General features: G+C 40.8%; 1 protein-coding gene across 2 annotated transcripts in view; it reads right to left on the minus strand.

The window, feature by feature from the left end:
- Etl1 (SWI/SNF-related, matrix-associated actin-dependent regulator of chromatin, subfamily a, containing DEAD/H box 1) overlaps positions 1–20,893 on the minus strand; it is a 171,544-nt gene that overhangs the window by 134,435 nt on the left and 16,216 nt on the right. The window contains exons 2-3 of one of the 2 annotated variants that reach the window (XM_067120410.1): positions 19,567–19,701; positions 8,494–8,595 (exon numbers count right to left, since the gene is read on the minus strand). In XM_067120410.1, coding sequence (XP_066976511.1) covers positions 8,494–8,595; positions 19,567–19,690 — 226 coding nt within the window. In that variant the 5' untranslated portion in view covers positions 19,691–19,701. The remainder of the gene's footprint in view (positions 1–8,493; positions 8,596–19,566; positions 19,702–20,893) is intronic. The other variant, XM_067120419.1, reaches the window with a different exon arrangement.

The raw sequence follows: 20,893 nt of genomic DNA on the forward strand, positions 1-20,893 counted from the left end.
GAAACCACTGGAAATATGGCTAATTCAGAAGGAACTTCCAAAAAGGTAAAATTCTGAGACTGTTCACTATGATCTCTATGAGTCCATGAACAGTTCTTGACACAGCCACAGTAACCAAATGGGACACAGGTACTGTATACAAGTTTTGATTTTCTCAAGTCTGCACCAATATGCCTGTCTTCCATGAAACCAGAGCTGATTCATGGAAATGATAAAATGGTAGTTTGTTATTAAAAAACTTTGCAAACAGACCACCAAGAGGAGGTCCCACACCCAAGTAACTGCCCCAGTTAGAATACATATTTTAGTTTTCCACTCTGAAGTTTAACCTGCTCAAGACATTGAAACCAGATTTCAAGCCAGCCATTTTGACTGATCAGAGACTGCTCAAACAAATTTAAGTCCTTCTTATTTTGATGACATATTCAACATCACACAAAAAATTGCACAAACCAGCAAACAAGATGAGAATCATTTTTGCAAAATGTGGACAGTTTTATACAAAAGCAACTCATGTCATCACATTTGTTCTGTAACCATTTACATTTTATTAAAACCATATCATTTATCTTTTTGTTCTGTGTTTTTACATTTTATTCTAAAACCATATCATTTATCTTTTTTCTGTGTGTGAGAGAGAGAGAGAGAGAGAGAGAGAGAGAGAGAGAGAGAGAGATACATACATAAGAGAGAGAGAGAGAGAGAGAGAGAGAGAGAGAGAGAGAGAGAATTTCTTTATACATACATAACATGTATGTTTATTTGATTTGTATACTTCTAGATTTTTATTCTATAATTACATTATTTATCTTTTTCTGAGAGAGAGAGAGAGAGAGAGAGAGAGAGAGAGAGAGAGAGAGAGAGAGAGAGAGAGAGAGAGAGAGAGAGAGAGAGAGAGAGAGAATTACATTATCTATTTTTTTCCTGAGAGTATTTTTTATGCATATTCTACATATATGTTTATTTTTGTATAGTTTTAGATTTACAATCTCTAATTACTTCTGTAATCTTTTTTCTGAGAGAGAGAGAGAGAGAGAGAGAGAGAGAGAGAGAGAGAGAGAGAGAGAGAGAGAGAGAGAGAGAGAGAGAGAGAGAGAGAAATTCTTTTATGCATATGTAACATTTAAGTTTATTTCTTTTGTATAGTTTTATATTTTTATTTCATAATTACATTAGTTACCTTTTTTTCAAGAGAGAGAGAGAGAGAGAGAGAGAGAGAGGGGGACGAACACATGACCGAGGGCCATTTATTTTGCAGAAAACAAGACGCTATGTTTTCATTTATTTTTTTTATATTTTCCTTAGTCACAACTTTTGCATTGCAGAATCCGTAATTTATCTGGGTAATCTATCTTTATTGCGCACAGTTTTTTTGGCAATTATTTTTTTGGGGGAAGAAGCAAAGTTTTCTCATATCTCACAATTTCTACTCATTATTCAACCTACATAAAGTTATTCTGGGAAATTTTTCTGCCATTGTATAGAGAAACCATTCAGCTGGGAAATGAAACAAAACTGAAGTCTTACCTTGAAAAATTTCAGAGCTACCAGTCTTTAAACTAAAGGTATAGAGTTTTTGCATATATCGCTTTTCTTATAGAAAATTTGGCGCTACTTTGTCATTTATTTTTTCATATTTTTCTTGATATAATTACAACTTTTGTATTAAAATAACTAAGTAATTTATCTGGGAATGCTAAGGATAAAAAACAAGGACTTTATCACAAATATTTTTTGGGGGCAAATTTTCTTGGGGGGATGGTACAAAATTTTCTCGTATCTTGCAATTTCTACTCACTATTCCACCAACATAAAGTTATTTTGAGGGGCTTTTTATGCTACTGTATAGAGCAATCATTCAGCTGTAAAACAAAAAATTGAGCAGTTTACCTTAAAAATGTCTGAGCTACACATCTTTGGACAAAAAAATATATGGAGAGTTTTTGAGCATATCACATGGGTGACTGTCCCTTTCTGACAGAAAACATGACACTACTTTGTCATTAATTTTTTCATATTTTTCTTGCTATAATTACAACCATTTGCATTGCAATCACTAGGTAACTTATCCGGGTGTGTAACTAGGTAATTTATCTGGGTGTGTAACTAGGTAATTTATCTGGGTGTGTAACGAGGTCATTTATCTGGATGTGTTACGGATGAAAAATGAAGACTTTATCACAAATAGTTTCTTTGGAGCACATTGTTTTGGGGGAAAAGTGCAGAATTTTCTCATATCTCATAATTTCTACTTGTTATTCCATGTAAAGTTATTTTGGGGGTTTTTTCTCCCATTGTACAGAGCAATTATAAAACTGCTAAACAAAACAAAACTGAGCAGTCTACCTTGAAAATTGTCAGCGCTATGAATCTTCAAACAAAAAAGGTATAAACAATTTTATGCCTACAACTCAAGTCACTGCCACTTCCCCCAGATGTAACTGGAGTCATAAGCAAAGGGTTAAAAGTCTCTCAAACACAACCACTAACCAATGTGGAACTTCATGGGGAGACTGTTAGAAGCACAGGTGAAATGACTTAAAGTTGTCAAATATAAATCAAGATAAGCACCTGTTTGGTGATGGAACTTAATCAAAAATTTGTATTTGCAGGAAGACCCTGGATGAAGAGCACAATTTTAATTTCCAACTGCCAACTGTCTGACTTCAATACAAAACCAGCCAGCACCTCAAAACGGGGAAAGTTAATCTGGTTATACCAGCTAGAGGTCTCATTTACATCTATTTGGTGGTTGAAAACCTTTGTATACACTTGCAAAATCAAGAAACTAACCCAACTGAAGTAGACTGCAGGCAGTCCCCGGTTATCGGTGGGGTTTCCATTCTGATAGTGTGATGATAGCAAAAATCGCTGATAAGCAAAAATTAGTGATTTTCGGGGCTTTTTCAGCGACTGTCGAAGCTTACTGGCACCAATAAGAACAGAAAATCACTGATAAGCGCCAAAAATTGCCGATTTTCGGTTATCAGCACCTGTTAGGTATGTATCAGCGCCAATACATGATTATCGGCGCCAATAAGCAGAACTCAGCGCATATTGGCACCAAAAATCACAGATTTTCGTTGCTTAACAAGCGCCGAAAACTGGATGGCCGATAACCGAGCCAGCCGATAACTGGGGACTGCCTGTACTTTCAAAATTCACAAAGTTTCCAAGTAATTTGTATTCTCCATAGGTATACAAACCAGCCTTTTATGTAGGATTCTTCCTCAGCATGAACTGGAATCCATTGTTGAAACTTGTCAACAAGGTAGTTAACTCGTGGTAGGTGGGTGAATGGGGGAATCCCCCCCCCCACCACTCACCTATTATCATTGAACATTCTTCCTTCAGCATCAAGAACTAAATGGGGTGATTGAGGGAGTATTATGATAAAAGCTCTAGTTAGTATAACTAAGAGAAATACAAATTATTTCAAAATCTGTGAATTGTTCACAGAGGAATAAATGCCATCACCTTTTATGCAGAAGACTCACTCTTAGGTGTTAAGGTAGTCTTTCAACTGACTGGTAAGTTTAATCTCCATTCGGATATGTCACGTTCCTGGTCATGATAATGAGCAAATGAAAAATGACTCCTGAAACCTACATACTACCTGTCATAGGAATGCCACATTGATAAGCTCCTGAGCTCAAGTGAGTGTCTGCATTCACATTCAATTACGACTACGAAGTGTAGCCCCTACAGTAAACACCCCGTATTTGAAGGGGATGTGCACCACACACCCCCCCAATAGCTAAAATCAGCGAATACTTAAAACCCTTCTAAAAACACTTAGAACTGCCTATTTTGATAGTTCAAACACAAAAGAAAAACTCTAAAAATGCTTATACACAGGTATTATTCTACTTACAATGGAGTTAGGTTCCAAAAAACCCACTGTTTGTTGGAAAAAAAGTATCTCAAATATTGCCTAGCCTGCACTAAGGTATTCAGTACCATGTATACATATATGGTAGCCTAGCCTACACTATAAAGTAAAAGTATACTCTATAAATACATAATATAGTAATTATTAATATCAGCTAATTCTAGAGGTTCATGCAGAGTGACTTATGATAATTCAATACAAAGAGAAATTGAATAACAAACAAGAATTAACTTGAACTACACTATGGTATACTGTACTGTATACATAAATGGTAGCCTAGCCTACATCATAAAGTACTCTATATTCACATATTAATATCGTATTATACAACATCAACATAACGAATATGCATCTTTTCCATGGATCTTTTAAAATGTTTTGCTTTACTTCACTGTATCCAATAATATTGTACATATTCTTATATTGCTTTTGTACAGCATTATAAAGTGCAATCATAGTGATCAATGTTTTGGTTTTCAAATCAATTAGGTGGTAAGTTTATTTTGCCATATTTAACTCGGTTCAGAGTGCTTGTCTTGCTTCTGGTTTCTAGTAGCATAAATGAATCTCTAGATACTTTATTTATATGGGGCAAGATTATTTTTCGTTTTACAAAGTGTTTTCAAGTCGAAATATAACAAGTACATCTCGTTGTGAAATTAATTTAGCTATTTTTTTCGTTAATAGATGACGTTGGCCACTTGCAGGCACGTTTGTTTCGTGTAAAAAAAAAAAAATCAAGACTCCGTTCGTTATTTTCACTTGATTTCATCATAATATGAGCTTTACCTATTTACTGTTTATTGGCGTACAAAAGCAGTAATGTGTACTCTCATGCCCAGTAGTTTTGATTAAAATACTTTCTCTCCAATTTTAATTACGGTTGAGTTTCATCCATGTTGCCAATGCACAATAATTTATAGCCATTAGCAGCTGGAACATTGTTTCTCAGCTTCAGCTACAACTTTCAGCTTAAATTTAGCAGTATATTTCCTTGCCAATCTTTTATCCATATCAAATAAGGGTATAATGTAAAAATATAACAGTCCTATTCTACTTAACGTTATTTGTAACATAACTACGGTAATTGTTTACTACCATACGACGGCTGAAATACAAGCAAAACGGCTGTTGTTATCCGATTCGGTTATAAGCAAAAGAAGTTTCTTGTTTGGTTGTTTATGGCTGTATGCATTTACTCAAGAGTATAACATTACTAACAATACTTTTATCATTCGTTTTTACTTTTTTAACTAGAAGATGAGATAAAGAGATGGAGGAAAAGAAGTTGGTCTATTGTAATTTGGTATCCTTCGCTGCCTGATTGTACGCTGCTGCCTGCATCCGCGCGAATTTAAAAATATTTTATAAATACTGTCATACTGGTATTAATTGCTTACCCCATTGCAAAATCTAATTATCTTAAGGCAAATTATCGTAACTCGAGGACTGCCTGGGTACCTTAGTATTTTAACAGTTTTATCACAAAAAAATACTGCGAATGGTGAATTTTCCGCGAATAATGTGTATATATGTTCCACATAGAAATCCGTGAATAGGAGAGTCCGTGAATCATGAGAATGTGAATACGGGGGTTTACTGTATACGAGGTGACAGAAGTCACGGGTTTACTGTATACAGGGTGACAGAAGTCACAAGGCAGCTAAAAGCTGGTCAATATACATTTAGTCCCGAAAATTATATGAAAATACAGTAATCAGTGAATATTTCTGTGGAAAATACTGTGAATGGCGAATTTTTTGTGCATAATGTGTACTGTATATATGTTCCACAAAGAATCCACGAATAAGAAAGTCGGTGAATCATGGGAACGCGAACACAGGGCTTACACTATATGGGGTGACAGAAGTCACAAGGCAGCTAAAAGCTGGTCAATATAATTGAAGGGGTAAGATAATAGCTCTCCCACACTTGCCCCAAACACCCATCTTTTTCAAAGAGAGAGTAGCTGGCAATGCACCTTATAAGGTGAAGCTCTATACAGGGTGCTCATTTACGTAGCTGACCTGCATCTGGGTACCACCTAGCCTGTACTCACCCAGAGTAAGGAAGAAGGACCTGTTGACCTGCCACCAAAGGTCCAAGGGAAACAGCATCCAGAGCCTTATGGGCAACACCCCTCAGGCAGAAGGAGGTACAGGTGGTTTGGTATCTCCAAACACAAGCCCTCATTGCCTGTGAAACTGGAAAGCTCCTGCGAAATGATAAGGACATTCTAATGCCCGACTTCACAAGTTGTTGCCTAAACTGTACAACCAAACAGGTTATCAGCACATGAGATTGCATAAAAAATCCAAAAAGACAGTACTATATGTTCTTAGATATATCACTATTTGTGCCAGCTGGTACTGACAAAGAGGCACCAATACTTCAGACTAAGAAGCTAGGTTCATCTTAGGTAGTGCTGCATAATGCATATCAGGCAAAAAGCATTTCACACAGGTCACCAACAACTAAGTCCCAGAGGGGTAGAACATAAAAACCCTCAAATCTCTCATTAGGCACTTACAGGTTCTGAGCTTTTGCCACAAACTCATGAATAAATGAAATCAACAGTGAATCCAAACCTCCAAGTGTCAGACAAAAAGGAAAAGCCATATAACCCACCAACACACTTCAGCATGGCTAAAACTAGCAAAATGGGTTGAGAGTGAGATCTAGGTCCAAGGTCACCCCAAAGGATTCATACCAGCACAAGTTAGGCTGTGGATTTTAAGAGTCACATCCCACTCTGGAGTCTGAAGCTCCTGTGATGGGCAAGGCTGTTTGCAACTCCTTATGTGCATAGACAACTTCCATTGCAGAAGAGAGGCCAATACCCTTTTTAAATGCAACAAGCTCACATAGGCTACTCAAGCTTCCAAAGGATATGGTGTTCATTTGAAAGAAGTAACAGAAGGTAATAGAAAATACAGAAAGGAGCAATCAATTATTGGAAAAAAAAATATAAGTTAATAAATAAATTGATAAAAATGTAAGTAAATTAAAAATACAAGGAGAACTGCATTAGGGTATTAATGCATTGCATCTTTCCTTAACTATTAACCCTACCTGCACTCTCACAGGAAAGTGGCTGCTGTTAACCCTAGTAGAGTTGATTAACTACAGCAAAGGGAGTTAAGATTTAGCAACAAACAGCTTGAGAAGGAACTAGTGAATTTGGTTACTGTGACCATGTTCATGATTTGGGGAGGAAAAAAGACATTGTACAAACTGTTGCATTTAAACGTTCCATCAACCAAGTGCTGGGTACCTTTGTGGTTATCAGACAGTTCCCTCAGGTGCGGGACTGTTTACTGTTAATATTTTTCATCGTCCGAGTTCTCACATCTTACAAACTTCCTAACAATCTACTCCCATCCTACTGTTGTCTGACTGATACTGATTTCCTTAGAATGAATATGTCAGTCAATGTGGGAAATGAGGTACTCTTGAGAGGTGGACAAGTAATTTCAAAGCTGCACAAGAGTATTTAAATGGCAAATTTTGTTGGAATGATGAATGTAGATATAAGACAGATAAGACTGTGTAAGTGGTTGACATTAAAGGATACGGAACACAACTGTTTTTCCCATGACAAGTGAACTGCAAAATATATGCCACTGAGATTTCCTATGGCCAAATGGAGTGTAATGTTGAGAGAATTCCAAAGAACTCCTAGGAGGTTTGTTCGGTGTTGTTTATTTTGTGCAGAAGTGGATGACTGAAAATATATGTACCTATACTTTCAATTTTTGGAGCGACTGGGATTTGCAAAACTGGTGCACAATACATACAGGCATATGAGTAAATTAAGTTGACTGAATGTATGATAAGTGTATACTCTGTATTTAGAGAAAATGTTTGTACGTTGCTACGATGTGCCAGGAATGTCAGAAAGGATAGTATCAACAAAGTATCAACAAATGTATGAGAGTCCACCTCTAATGAGAATAAGAATGAGTGATTTGTTTGAGATGGTTGTGATCAAGTGTATCTTTACCAATGACAAGAAGTGGATCTGTGTGAATTATTGTGATGGTGGACCATATGAATAAATTTACGTGTGCCATTTCAACCAAGAATAAAGAGAATGAGACTGTTGAAGATGTGGTATGATGATGTTTCCTCTCTCTCTCTCTCTCTCTCTCTCTCTCTCTGTGTGTGTGTGTGTGTGTGTGTGTGTGTGTGTGTGTGTGTGTGTGTGTGTGTGTGTGTGTGTGTGTGTGTGTGTGTGTGTGTGTGTGTGTGTGTGTGTGTGTGTGTGTGTGTGTGTGTGTGTGTGTGTGTGTGTGTGTGTGTGTGTGTGCGCGCGCAGGCCATTGACCAATAATTGGCACATGGTTTGTATTTCCATGAGAACAAATGGATAATCAAAGATGTCTCTAATGACCTCAATAGTGTAGTTTATTTCATAACTAACTTCCTTAGTTATTTTGAGTAAAATGCACCATAATCCATAGTCTAACTCAGAATTTAAGGGCATTTTCATTTTTTGACACTACTGTGAGGCATGTGGAAATTACTGTAAGTTCAACGTCAAAAAGATTCTTTTAGTCTATGCCAGTATCTATTGTATACTTAAAAGTGCAGGCACTTACCATCAGTAGGGCTACTTTCTTCTGTCTTCAACTGTTCTGGAACTTTATCACTAGATTTTCCGGACTTCCTTGGCTCTGAGCGAAAGTACCTCAACAGTGACACTGAAATAAGGAAAAATATTTAGTTACTTTAGATCACACCTACAATATGGTATTTTAATATGGTACACTTAGCTTTCAAGCCATATTATGTTGAAAGTGAAAATGATATAACTTAGAATAATGGAACAATAAAAAATAAAATTCAAAACCCATCATTGGTTATTGTTACTACAACTGAAAAACATACCCAGACTCAAGTTCCACACACTGGGTCCTAAATGATCACAATCATTATGAAATGACAAATTTTTTATTAATTTGTATTTTTCCTGACATACAAACCTGAGGTCTTTACATATGGGATAACTTCGGCAAAGCTGGAAAGTCCAACCGTTACACTTTTGCAAGGCGCTTATGGTAACAGTTATATATGGTAGGGGCGGAAGTACTGCCCACCCAACTGGTATGCATTCAATCTTTTCAGTGTACCTGTTGGCCCAGGTAAAAGAATGAGGGGTGGTAAGAGGTGGACCTTTTATGTAAAGACCTCAGGTTTTATGTTAGGAAAATTACAAATTAATTAAAAATTTGTCATTTGTTCCTACAAGAATAAAAACCCTCGGTCTTTACATATGGAGACTTACTACTGGAGGGAGGATTCCAAGTAATTCTCTGAACTGAATGGTAGTTCCACTTACCTGGTATTCTCTTCCTCATCATGAAAGAGCAAAAGGAGGATACCATACCTATAATCTGTTGAACATGTGGGATGTTCTACTGCCAGACTTCTGGGCACTTCGATTCAAAGATAAGTATGAAAACCCTCGATAAGAAAGGTGTGGACGAACCCACAACGTCGAAGACTGTATAGCTAAAAATAACCAACTGGCTCGCCCATAGTTAGTCCTCTCTCCTTGCTAGAGAGAAGGTAGGAAATGCATCTATTAATCCAAACAAAAATGGATTATAGACAGGATACTCAGTCATGCAGATCACCTGCATGCATGCCAGTCCAGCTCGTGACAGCTTGTTCACTCTTCCTCTGTCCACTGGAAGAGGACAGAAAACAGGAGGAAGGTAGGAAGCCAGTCCCACCCACGCCTTCTCCTGTAGCCACACGCCTTAGGTGAGATGCAACCTGTCCTTACGAACTGGGTAAACCACATGACTTATTGAGCACCCACCAAGGATCCAAGGAAAAGGAGTCCAAGGACCCATGGGCAATAACTCAAGGTAACAGGATATGAATGTGAACTGCAGTTACAATCTATCCTAGTACCAGACTGACAGGTTCTTCCTGGATGCCATAGATCGATGGATGACTGTGGCCCCTAGAGAAGTTGCCTCAAACGTACTGATGACCACCAGAGATTGCAGGGTACGTTTGGAAGGTCATTCCCCTAGGCAGAGAAATGATCCCTTTGCCTATGATGGCATCAGTAAGCTACTCAAAAGAGGAGTTGCCCTATGAGGATACGACATGACCCCCTTTATTGCTGTAGAGGCTGTCCCCTGGTTATCGGCAGGCGGTTCCATTCTGAGGGTGTGAATAACTGAAAATCGCTGCTAACTGAAAATCGGCAATTTTTGGCGCTTTTTCTGCAATTTTCGGGTCTTATTCGCGCTGAAAAGCACCGATTTTCAGTTATCGGCACCTCTGTTAGGTACGTATTGATTAGCAGAAATCGGCGATTTTCAGCGCCAAAAAATGCTCATTTTCGTCGCTAGACAAGCGTTGTAAAACTGGATTGCCATTAACCAAGCCCGCTGTTAACCGGGCACTGCCTGTATTTAACAAATGCTATACACAGAAGCACAAAATTAACTCTATATTTATTATCAATAAATCTGTCCTCTTAAAACTTTCATCATGAATATTTATCACTTAAAAGCTCTGGGATGTGCAGCTAAGATACGTGGAGCAAAAAACAGCAACCAACTGCTGCTGATCAACCACTGAAGGTCCCAAGAAAATATCTTGGGGCCTGTGGGTGATGTCCCTCCAGTATAATGAGGGAATGGATGCCTATGACCTAGACACCTGCCTTCATTGCCTGGAAGCACTGCAAAGTTCATCTCTAAGGGCTATGGATGGTCCTCAAACGAGTCCAGTATCCTCGAACGAGTACAGTGGGTGACATCTTCCTCAGAGGAATCATAAACTTATTGGGTACCTCAAAGAGCCAGAGAAGGAAGAAGGTCCCAGGACAACTACTTATAAGCTAGCCTAAGACAAAAAATAGGAGCCAGCACCCCAAACTAAGAGTCCTGGTCCTTCAGGAACTATCTCACGGCTCACATCAAGCATAAGAAACAACTCGTTCAGAACAACCAAAGTCTCAGTGGGAGGGATCAGAGGAAACTCAATTCTCCTATCGGGAGCTAATGAGTCCTGAGACTCCACACACACACACACACACACAGAGAGAGAGAGAGAGAGAGAGAGAGAGAGAGAGAGGAAACTTACTGGTACTTTTCACTGAGTATATGCTATTCAAAAAGGCCATTTTGAGAAAGAACTCTTGAACAAGGCTTCTCCCAAGAGCTAGTCAAGTGCTTGGGGTAGGCTGCAAAGGACAGGTTTACCTCCCATTTGAGGGTACAATGCTGTCAATAGAGGAAAAGCAAGTCCAATATGCCCTGTCAAGTATGTATAACTCCAAGTAGGGTATGCCATGGTCTTCAGCCTAAAGACTGACTATGGCCAAGCACAAGCCATACAGCATAACCTGACAGGAGATGGTCTCAGCAGAGAACAAGGAGTCCATGACCTGCTGAACAGGCACTCTGACCAGAGACTTCTGGCCATGAGAGTCAGCAGCACTGGATACCACTCCACTACTGGCCACAAAGAGTAGCCGAGGTTATCTTGAATACCTGAGTGGCTGATACTGCTGATCAGCCAACGAGGAGAAACAGTTTAAAATGGCACAAAGTGTAGAAGCAAGATCATTCCCAGGTTAATAGAATACAATTTTCATTACTGCCCCTGCAATTACCACAACACAAAAGAGCAAAGCCTTCCTCTTTGCATGGAAAGGTTGCACTAAGGTTGTGTTGTAACAAACAGCACTACCAAGTAACCTATAAACTATTCCCAGAAACATTCAAAGAAGCAATGCTTCCCTCATTCCCAGAACACTGATATGCAGATGAGGTTTTCTAAGGCCAGAAGAGTTCCCTCAAAATAATCCTGAAGTGTTCTAGCCCTCCTTCGATGCATCTGTGAACCAATAAGATTCCTGTCATCCCATCACTGTGCTAGTACTTCTGTGATTTGCCCCAAGCGAGAAGGGCAGTCACATGGAGCTAAAAGTGGTGCTTCAGCCTCACTGAAGAAAGAGCAGGAATCTGCTCCTGAACGAAAAACACTCCTAGGAGAAGACAGGTGGCCAGGGATAACCTGCCAAAGCTGACCCAATCATTCCTGCCAAGAAAGAAATTGGCACTAAGTTTGCAGTGCTTATAGGCATACACAGATACTTGTCTGGTAATTGGATGTGAAATCTAACCTCTATCTTTTTTCAATGCCTGGAGCAGAAGCCAAGAAACCCATCAACCAGGTAACACTAGTAGTGTATACCTAGCAAAAATCTAAGATAACACTTAACTGGGAACCTAACAGCTACCTGTAAACCTGACTTCACTTCAAAAGTTTCAAATTCAAAAGCCTCAAAGCAAACAAGAACACCACATCTGAAGGTTTGGTGCTACAGATCACTTATTTGCACTGAAAGCTTGATAATATATCAGAGAGTGGAATAAGAGGACTCAGGACTTCCACTCCCCTTTCCACCACCAACTCAAAGTTACCCTGAAAAGGGGTAACATGGAGTCTAACGCCGATCCACTGAGGAGGTTTCTTCTTTCATCCTCTAGGGAAAGAGAGGGAGAAGAGGTGGGTGTTTGACAACAACATTGGGAAGGAATAAGGAAAATGACATTTTTATGATAAAGTTTATATATACTTACCAGGTAATTACATTGCTATTAGTTTCACTCGCTTGGCAGCTAAAATTTTGAAATTCACGGGTAGCGCTATTTTGTTTTGGGTAGGTGACTTGCCTCACCAACTTTCAGGGGAAAGAGAGCAACAATTTAGCAAAGGAGCTTCATGCAAGGGGAGGATGGAGGTCTCCAATCATGTAATTACAGTACTTGGTAAGTATATATAAAATTTCATTTTATCATAAAAATGTTATTTTTATACAAGTAACTTACCAAGTAATTGCATTGCTGATTCTCACACTGACAGGAGGTGGGATGCATGGACATATCTACCCCAAAACATCAGGAATGATAATGAATTCGAGAATAGAAAAAGTTGCTAGCACTGATACAATGCTTGTTGTTTCCTTACTTGATAAGAGAGCTGCTGTAGGATGACACTGCCTTTGGTTGGCGCTCATCTTATCGTATATTGGTGTGGCGGTATAACCGTGGACTGCATGCAAAGAATAACATGTTGCCCCTGCCTTGGGTCCAGTATACAAAATACAACCAGAAAAAAGACATCGTCACCTACACCACAAAAAAAACAAAACCACCACCCAACCATAAAAGAACTGGAGGGTACTCTGGTTACACAGTACCCCCAGGCTCCCCTGGACAACCATTTAAGAACTATATCTAAGTTCCATGGCACTACTGCTACCTCCTCCTGTTTCATGGTGTCAACACCCTGATATCAAGGTGAAGAGGAAAAACAGAAGGAAGGAATGCTTCCTACACTTCTTCCCCCAACACCTCACCAGCCACTGAAAATGGACCCAATGTACTGCAATTATCATATACTGTCTCTATTTCCAAAATGTTGCCTGCAAAATGGATGAGAGATAAATTATGTTTGAATGCCAACGAAGTGGCGACAGCCCCCATCTCATGAGCTCTTATTTTACAAGAGGGTAAGGCATCATCCCCAGTCAAAGAATGAACTTCTGAGATGAGGTCTCTGAGGAAGAATGCCAGGGCATTCTTCAACAGTGGACATGAGGGGTTCTTGACTTAACACCATAGAGCACTTGAAGGTCCACATACTCCCTCTGTTCTGTGTAGGTAATACTTCAGAGCCCTCAAAGGACACACAGCTCTCTCCTCTTCATCTAGACCTAATACTTCTGACAGACTTTTAATGATAAAAGAACGAGGCCAGGGCTTAGAAAGTAACTCATTTTTGGCTAAAAACCCCAGGGAAAAAGAGCAGACAGCATTCCCTTGGGGGAAGCCAACTCTCTCGTCCAGTACATGAATTGAATTCACTCAACCATTTTGCTGTCGCCAAGGCTCCCAGGAAAAGGGTCTTCCTAGTTAAGTCCTTTAATAAAACCGAGCACACGGGCTCAAATTGAGGGCCGGACAACCATTTCAGAACTATATCTAAGTTCCATGGCACTACTGCTACCTCCTCCTGTTTCATGGTGTCAAAAGATTTAATGAGGTCCAACAAGTCCTGATTTGAGGAAAGATCTTCTTCCCTGTGTCGGATGAGAGAGCTTAACATGGCCCTATAACCTTTGATAGTGGAAGTAGACAGGCTTCTACAGGTTTTCAAATATAGCAGAAAATCTACTATTTCCGCTACAAATATCTGAGTAGACGAGATACCGTGCCTTCTGCACCAGGCTCAAAATATTGCCCACTTACCCCGATATACTCTGTCAGAGGACTGCCGTCTACTCTTAGCAATAGCTTCCAAAGCTGATCTTAAAAAACTTCTCTTTCTAAGGAGCTTCCTGACAGTTTGTAGCCTGTTAGGGCCAGAGTAGACAATCCCTGATGGAACCGTCTGAAGTGAGGCTGTCTGAGAGTATGAGGTCTTTGAGGTAGCAGTTCTGGAAAATTTGCTTTGTAAAGGGAGAATGAGTGCATTCCCCCTTGATTCTTGATGTAAGACAGGGCAGTTGTGCTGTCTGAGTGGAATGCCACTGTCTTGCCGATCACTTCCGACCTGAAGAACTGCAGTCCTAAATGAACTGCTTTCAATTCTTTGATATTCATATGCCAGTTTTCCTGCTCTGGGGACCATGTTCCGGAGACTTCATTGCTCCCTAAAAGAGATCCCCAACCTAGATCCGACATGTCTGAGTAGAAGTCTAAGTTGGGGCTCAGAGGAAGAAGACTTCCTTTCCGACAGCCTTCCTTCGAAACTCCACCAAAGCAGGTCTCTTTTTATCTCAGGAGTCACAGGAAAAACGAACATGTCTGGGTAATTCTTCCTGTCCCAGCTGACCCTTAGGAAAAACTGCAGCCGTCTCATATACAGTCTGCCTAGGGAAACAAACTGCTCTATGGATGACAATGCTCCCAGAATACTCATCCATTCATTGGCAGAGCAGTTTTCAAGAGAAAGAAACTGGAGATCTTGATTCCCATCAGATGGAGCCATTTTGAAAGGGAAGCAAGAACTCTGGTAAAAACTTGCTGAGCCGTCGAGAGACTGAAGCAGAACACGAAACTGGAACACTCTGTTCTCATATACAAACCTGAGATACTTCCTTGAGTCTGGATGGATAGGAATGTGAAAGTATGCGTCCTGCATATCGATGGATGTCATCCAATCTCCCTGGCGAATGGATGACAGGATGGTTCAGTTTGTCTCCATACTGAACTTCGTCCTCTGGACAAAGACATTTAGGGCGCCAACATCCAAGACAGGCCTCCAGCCTCCAGACGCCTTGGGAACCACAAACAGTTGGTTGTAAAACCCAAGGGAGTTCACTTCCTTGGCTAAGTCTAATCACCCCCTTCCTGAGGAGGGACAAAACTTCCTCTGAGGGGCCCAAAAACCTTTTTGAGCCTACAAAGTAGGCTGTCAATATGACTTGCGTGCTGACCAAATGAGGCTTTTCCTTGAAAGGGATGGTGTAACCCTCCCTCAAGAAATTTATGATCCAAGGTTCTGGCCCTTTCTCTCTCCATGTCTCCCAGAAGAGGAGTTGCCTGGCTCCTACCAAAGTCCTGAGGACAAAGATCTCATTTACGAGAGGAAGATCTAGATGAGGACTTTTTAATGGCATGTGAAGCGAAACAGACACTAGATCATGGCCTAGAATAAGCTCTCTGCCTGCTGCCATGAAAGGGACACATCTGCAGGGGAGAGACTGTCCTAGAAGCAAGGGCGGACATCTCCTTAGGATGCCTAGAGGACTGGGTCAAAAGATCCTGGGTGCTCTTCTTTTCGAGATCTGATCCGATCCCCAGTACTGTGGCCTGTGAGAACAAATGGTAACAGTCCAGGGGGGAAAACAGAAGCGTCAACTTCTGCAAGGAAGTAACTCCCTTAGAAGTGTAAGAACACCACAGTTCCCTCTTTTTTAGTACTGCCATTGTATAAAGGGAAACCAACTCTTTGGAGTCATCCCTGATGCCCTTGTCAATATGAGAGGACTCCTAGCCAGTCCGTAACAAAATCTTCGGGCACAACTGAACAGTCCTTGATCTTTCAGGCACAATTGAACAGTTCTTGATTTTCCGGGCCAGATCACCCACCGCCCAGTCAAGGAAACTCAAAACTTCGAAAACTTTGAACAAGTTTTTAAGAAGATGAGCTAACTCTGAAGCACTGAACATAATCTTCGCTGAAGAAAACGTAGATCTTCAGGACAAGTCTATCAACCCAGAGAAGTCCCCCTGGGAGGAGGCAGAAACTCCTGGGGAAGGAACTTTCCCTGTGGCATGCGACAAATATCTCCTCTTAGATAATCTGGTAGGGGGATAACTGACGAAAGCTCTTCCTTGATCCCTCTTCTCCACTAGCCACCCACCAACTTCACTCAAGGCTTTCTTTGCCGAGGAAGAAAGCACCAACTTGGGCAACTTCACATATTCAGCAGTCTGAGATTCCATCAAAAAAAGTAGCAGGTGAAGGGCTGCTGGAGAAAAGAAACCCAGAAAGGTAACAAGGAGATTTCTCAATACAGACGCATAAGCCAATGTGCGAGCGTCCTGAACCAGTACATCACCCTCCTCGTCAGACGATACTGGAGACAAGGACAAGTCTGGAGGTTGAAGAGCCGATGGGGCCTTCTTGAGTAGGCTCAAAATACTGTCCAGCTTACTCTGAATAGGGTCCACAGCTGCAGGCTCCTGAGAACTAGTAGCAGGATTAGCCTGAAGGAGAGGAGTTGGCTGTGCAGAAGAGGCCACTGGGCACTCAACTGCTGGAGCCCCAACCAAAGACAGAGATGAGAGGCCGACAGCAGAAACTAGACGATCGGTCAAAGACAGGTGTTCGGACGCCAATGGGTGCTCTGTAACCACTGGACATATGGGAACCACTTAACACTCAGACATCAAGGGGCACTCAGGCGCTCTATGGTGCTCAAGAGAAGACGGGCACTCAGGCACTGAAGGGCGATCAGGCGCTAATAAGCGCGTTGACATTCTCAGGCACTCCGGCGATACCAGGCGCTCAATCGACCCCCAAGGAAAATTCAGGAACTGCAGGGAGCTCAAGTGCCAGAGGGACCTCAGGTGCTGGAGGCCGTTCGGGAGAAGACACTTTGAAAGGTGAGGAGCACTTACGAGAAGAAGAGCATTTGGGAGCCAAACTCTGAATCTCCACCAAGGGGGGCACTGAAGAAAAATGCTGCGAACTATCCCAATGACTACAGGATGGACAAGGGCTACACACAGGCTTCTTGAATCTTTCACAAGGCACTGGAGGAGAATCCGACACATCCCCAGCATGTCTTTTCAGAGGACGTGATTCGTCTGCAAAGCGCCATTGGCATCTGGGACTAGTCTCCTCTGAACTTGACGAAAGATGATGCACTTACATAGATACACCTTTCCAGTGGCGTGTGGCTGCAACCTGGGTTTCAGCAACATGTTCAACCGAGGGGGCGACTACCCATGGGCAGACCCCGAGCTCCCTTAGGCTACCAGTTTGACTCCTCCCAGGTTTAGGGGAGTATGCCACCTCCTCCACTAACACTTCAGTAACACTAGGTGCTACTGGGCACTCCGAAGCACTTGATTTGTCCATTAGAATTTTCACTGATGACAGTAATTGGGCCACAGATTCCACTATTAATTCAAACCTTTTATCAATCCTTCAACTCGAGGCTGGAAATGGGGTTTGGTTCAGAAGCAAGAGAGCCAGGTAAAGGAGAAGGTGGCACGGATGAAGAACTGGGAACGGGATTCACAGAAATCACAGGAACCTCAACATTGACATTAACACTAACATTAGAATTAGGAGATTCCTGGCTAGCTAAAGACTTACGAATCTATCTAGCAGTCACCATCCTCTTTTTATCCCTAGCCAGTTTATTCAAATGTGACCTCAAAGTCTTCCATTTCTTACTGTTCCAGTCTGAACACTCCTTACATCTTAAATCAACTGAACACACCTGCCCCCCTACAGCCTGCGCAAATCCTATGTGAATCATAGGATTCTTTAGTCAAATGAGTATTGCAGCCATTGCTGCAATGCCTAAAGCTAGATGAACTTGAATCTGACATCACGTAGCAAAAACAAGTCAACTACAGTCACAATCAGGAAAAAGGTCATAATTCAATCAATAATGTCTCAAAAAAGAAACTTAACACTTTCTAAGTGTGCCACAAGGCTACCAATACAAGAATGCGTCACCAATTGACAAAAAGAACAATCAGAAAAATAAAGAATTCCAAAATAAAGTTGCTGCTAATAACTGGTGTACAGCCATCAGCCAGCAGAAATAAATTGAAGCTCTTTTGCTATGTTGTTCCTCTCTTTCCCCCGAAAGTGGGCAGGGCAAGCCATCTATCCAAAACAAAACAGCACGACCTGTGAAATTTCAAAATTTTAGCTGCCAAGCGAGTGAAACTAGCAGCAATGTAATCACTTGGTAAGATACTGATATAAAAACTACAATTCCTTCCTGCCCCCAGGCTCAAGTCTTACTTCCCCTTTGTGTGAGAAGCTGCTGGCTACGATTGTCATTTCTGTTGTGGAAGGAGCCATAATCAGTGCCACTAAGGCATTCTACATCACATTAAGGAAGACACCTGCTTGACTGCTGAATAACATGAAAGCTTCCAACCCACAGATAAGAATGCTGACCTGGTCTGGGACACTAAAACTGAGGAGTTGGAGAGACAAATGACAAGGGAGAAAGAGCTGTGGACTGTTCAGTGTCATTTGATGTGGCAATTGTCAACACCCGGTTTAAAAAGAAAGTAAATCGGTACATTACATAAAAGAGTGGAGCAAGAGAGTCACATTGACTTCCTCAAGTGCAGAAATCACATCTGAGAGAGGTGATAAATTGTAAAGTTGTACATTGAGAGTGGTGGTAATGGACTTTGAAATAAGGATTATAGTAATAGGTAGCTGCGAGCATGTCCCATCAAAAATCAGACAGTGGAAGCTGACACAAGAGGAAGAAGCAAGGCAGGAGTTAAGGAGAGTGTCAGGGAAGTTAGATTGCTAGAGGGAGTGCAAGAATGGTGGAATCATAACAGTGAAGTGATAAAGAGTGGGTGAAGAGGTGGTGGGAAAGACATCTGGAAAGAAACCTCCAAATGATAAGAAAACCTGGTGGTGGAATTGTAAAGTGAAAGAGGAGGTAAAGGCCAAAGGAGAGGTATATAAGATATAAGAAACAAGCAAGAAGAAAAGGCAAAAGCATTAGATGAAATGTATGAAGAGCTGGAAACACATGAGGGGGAGAGAAAAATTCATAGAATTGCAAAGTCAAGGGAAAAGAACACCAAAGATTACTCCCATATAAAACAGGTTGAGGATGACAATGGGGTGGTCTTATCCAACAAAATTGGAAGCAGCGATAGCACTTCCCTGACTCACATTGAAAAATAAAAGACCAAAACAAGACATAATACGTATGCAGAAAAAAGTGGTAGAATAGTCTTTACGTTAACGTAATTCACAAAAACTCTCTCCTTACCAAAATCCAACCAGAAAACACTTCATTTCCATTCATCTAGAAGTCTACTTACTGTATAAGGACTCACTGCATACTGCAGAATATATTACAAAGTCTAAATTACAGTATCTAGTAAAACCTAGACAAAAATTGCACTTACGCTGGCCCTTGGTAGCAGACTCCTTATCCATTCGAAAATTCCGAAGCCCCTTTGCTAACGGAGCCTTTGAGCATGGCTCTGGAGAAATACTACTGGTGCTTGATACGCCATTCACATTTTCCATATCTTGAATATCTGACAAAGGAAGACACTGTATACATACAAGGAAATCAAAATAAACTACCATGCCTTATTTTGCATCATAAATTTTAAAAACTTAATCGCTAGGTGGATGGATACATATGGTATTTATGGACACATCACACACACTATAGATGAGAGAGCCATTCAGTGGTGTAATAAATTATGAAACAGTAGTGAGAAAAAATGAATGGGAAAAATGTGTTTTTTAAACTGAATTAAAATGTTAATGAAAAAGCTGATACATTTCTATGTAGTAGTAATTATGAATCAATAAGATGAAAAATTAATGAATACAGTAGTCCAAAATATTAATAAGTCTGCGATTACCACGGAAAATATAACATCTTCTGAATAATACCAATAACAGTAAAATCCTGCGATTACCACGGAAAATATAACATCTTCTGAATAATACCAATAACAGTAAAATCCAACTAGCTGGAAAAACTACTCAGCATGGGATCCATGAGGAGCTACCAGAATCTGAGCCCCAGAATAACAAAGGGGGGGCTGGGAGGTGTCCCCAAGGCCTGACACATTTTTGGCACCAGAGAACAGAACACCGATAGCTCCTTGTTTGTTGCGTGGCAAACAGCTCAATCATTTCAAACAGGTCAATCATCAGTTCTGAGAACTCCAATAGCCATCCCCCGTGAACATGTAAAGACTACTAATCTCTATTGCAAGTCTCTGGTCAACCAAAACAGTCCTCCATCATGGAATGTATCTGGCACACAGTTTCAATGGCATGAATAACCATTCACTCATGCAACTGCTTTGCCCACTGACAGGGTTAAAGGAAACTGTCCTTTCCCCTTTGCTTATTGATGCCAGTAACTACAGACATGTTGTTGCTCAGCAACAAAATGGAATGACTAACCAGTCTTGGAATCCCCCTCTAATATGGCTATGGGCAGATACATTCCATGAGATGAACAGATCAGGGAAAACCCCTGCAAGAAGTCTCCTGTCATCCAGCAATCATGCAAGATCACCTCTGATCTCCCTGGTCAAAGAGTGAGCTGAGATGGATGACTGCTTGAAGCTAATAAGTACTGCTTCAGTTGTCATCGAAGCAAAAGCAGAGGAGTCACATGTGTCGGACAAGCTTCCTCAAATATGACAAGAGGCAGGAGATGTGCCAAACCATGCTGGTTGACAAGAAAAAGGATGAGACCCGATT

The sequence above is a fragment of the Macrobrachium rosenbergii genome, chromosome 2 (assembly GCF_040412425.1).
Source record: "Macrobrachium rosenbergii isolate ZJJX-2024 chromosome 2, ASM4041242v1, whole genome shotgun sequence".
In the NCBI taxonomy this organism is placed as follows: Eukaryota; Metazoa; Arthropoda; class Malacostraca; order Decapoda; family Palaemonidae; genus Macrobrachium; species Macrobrachium rosenbergii.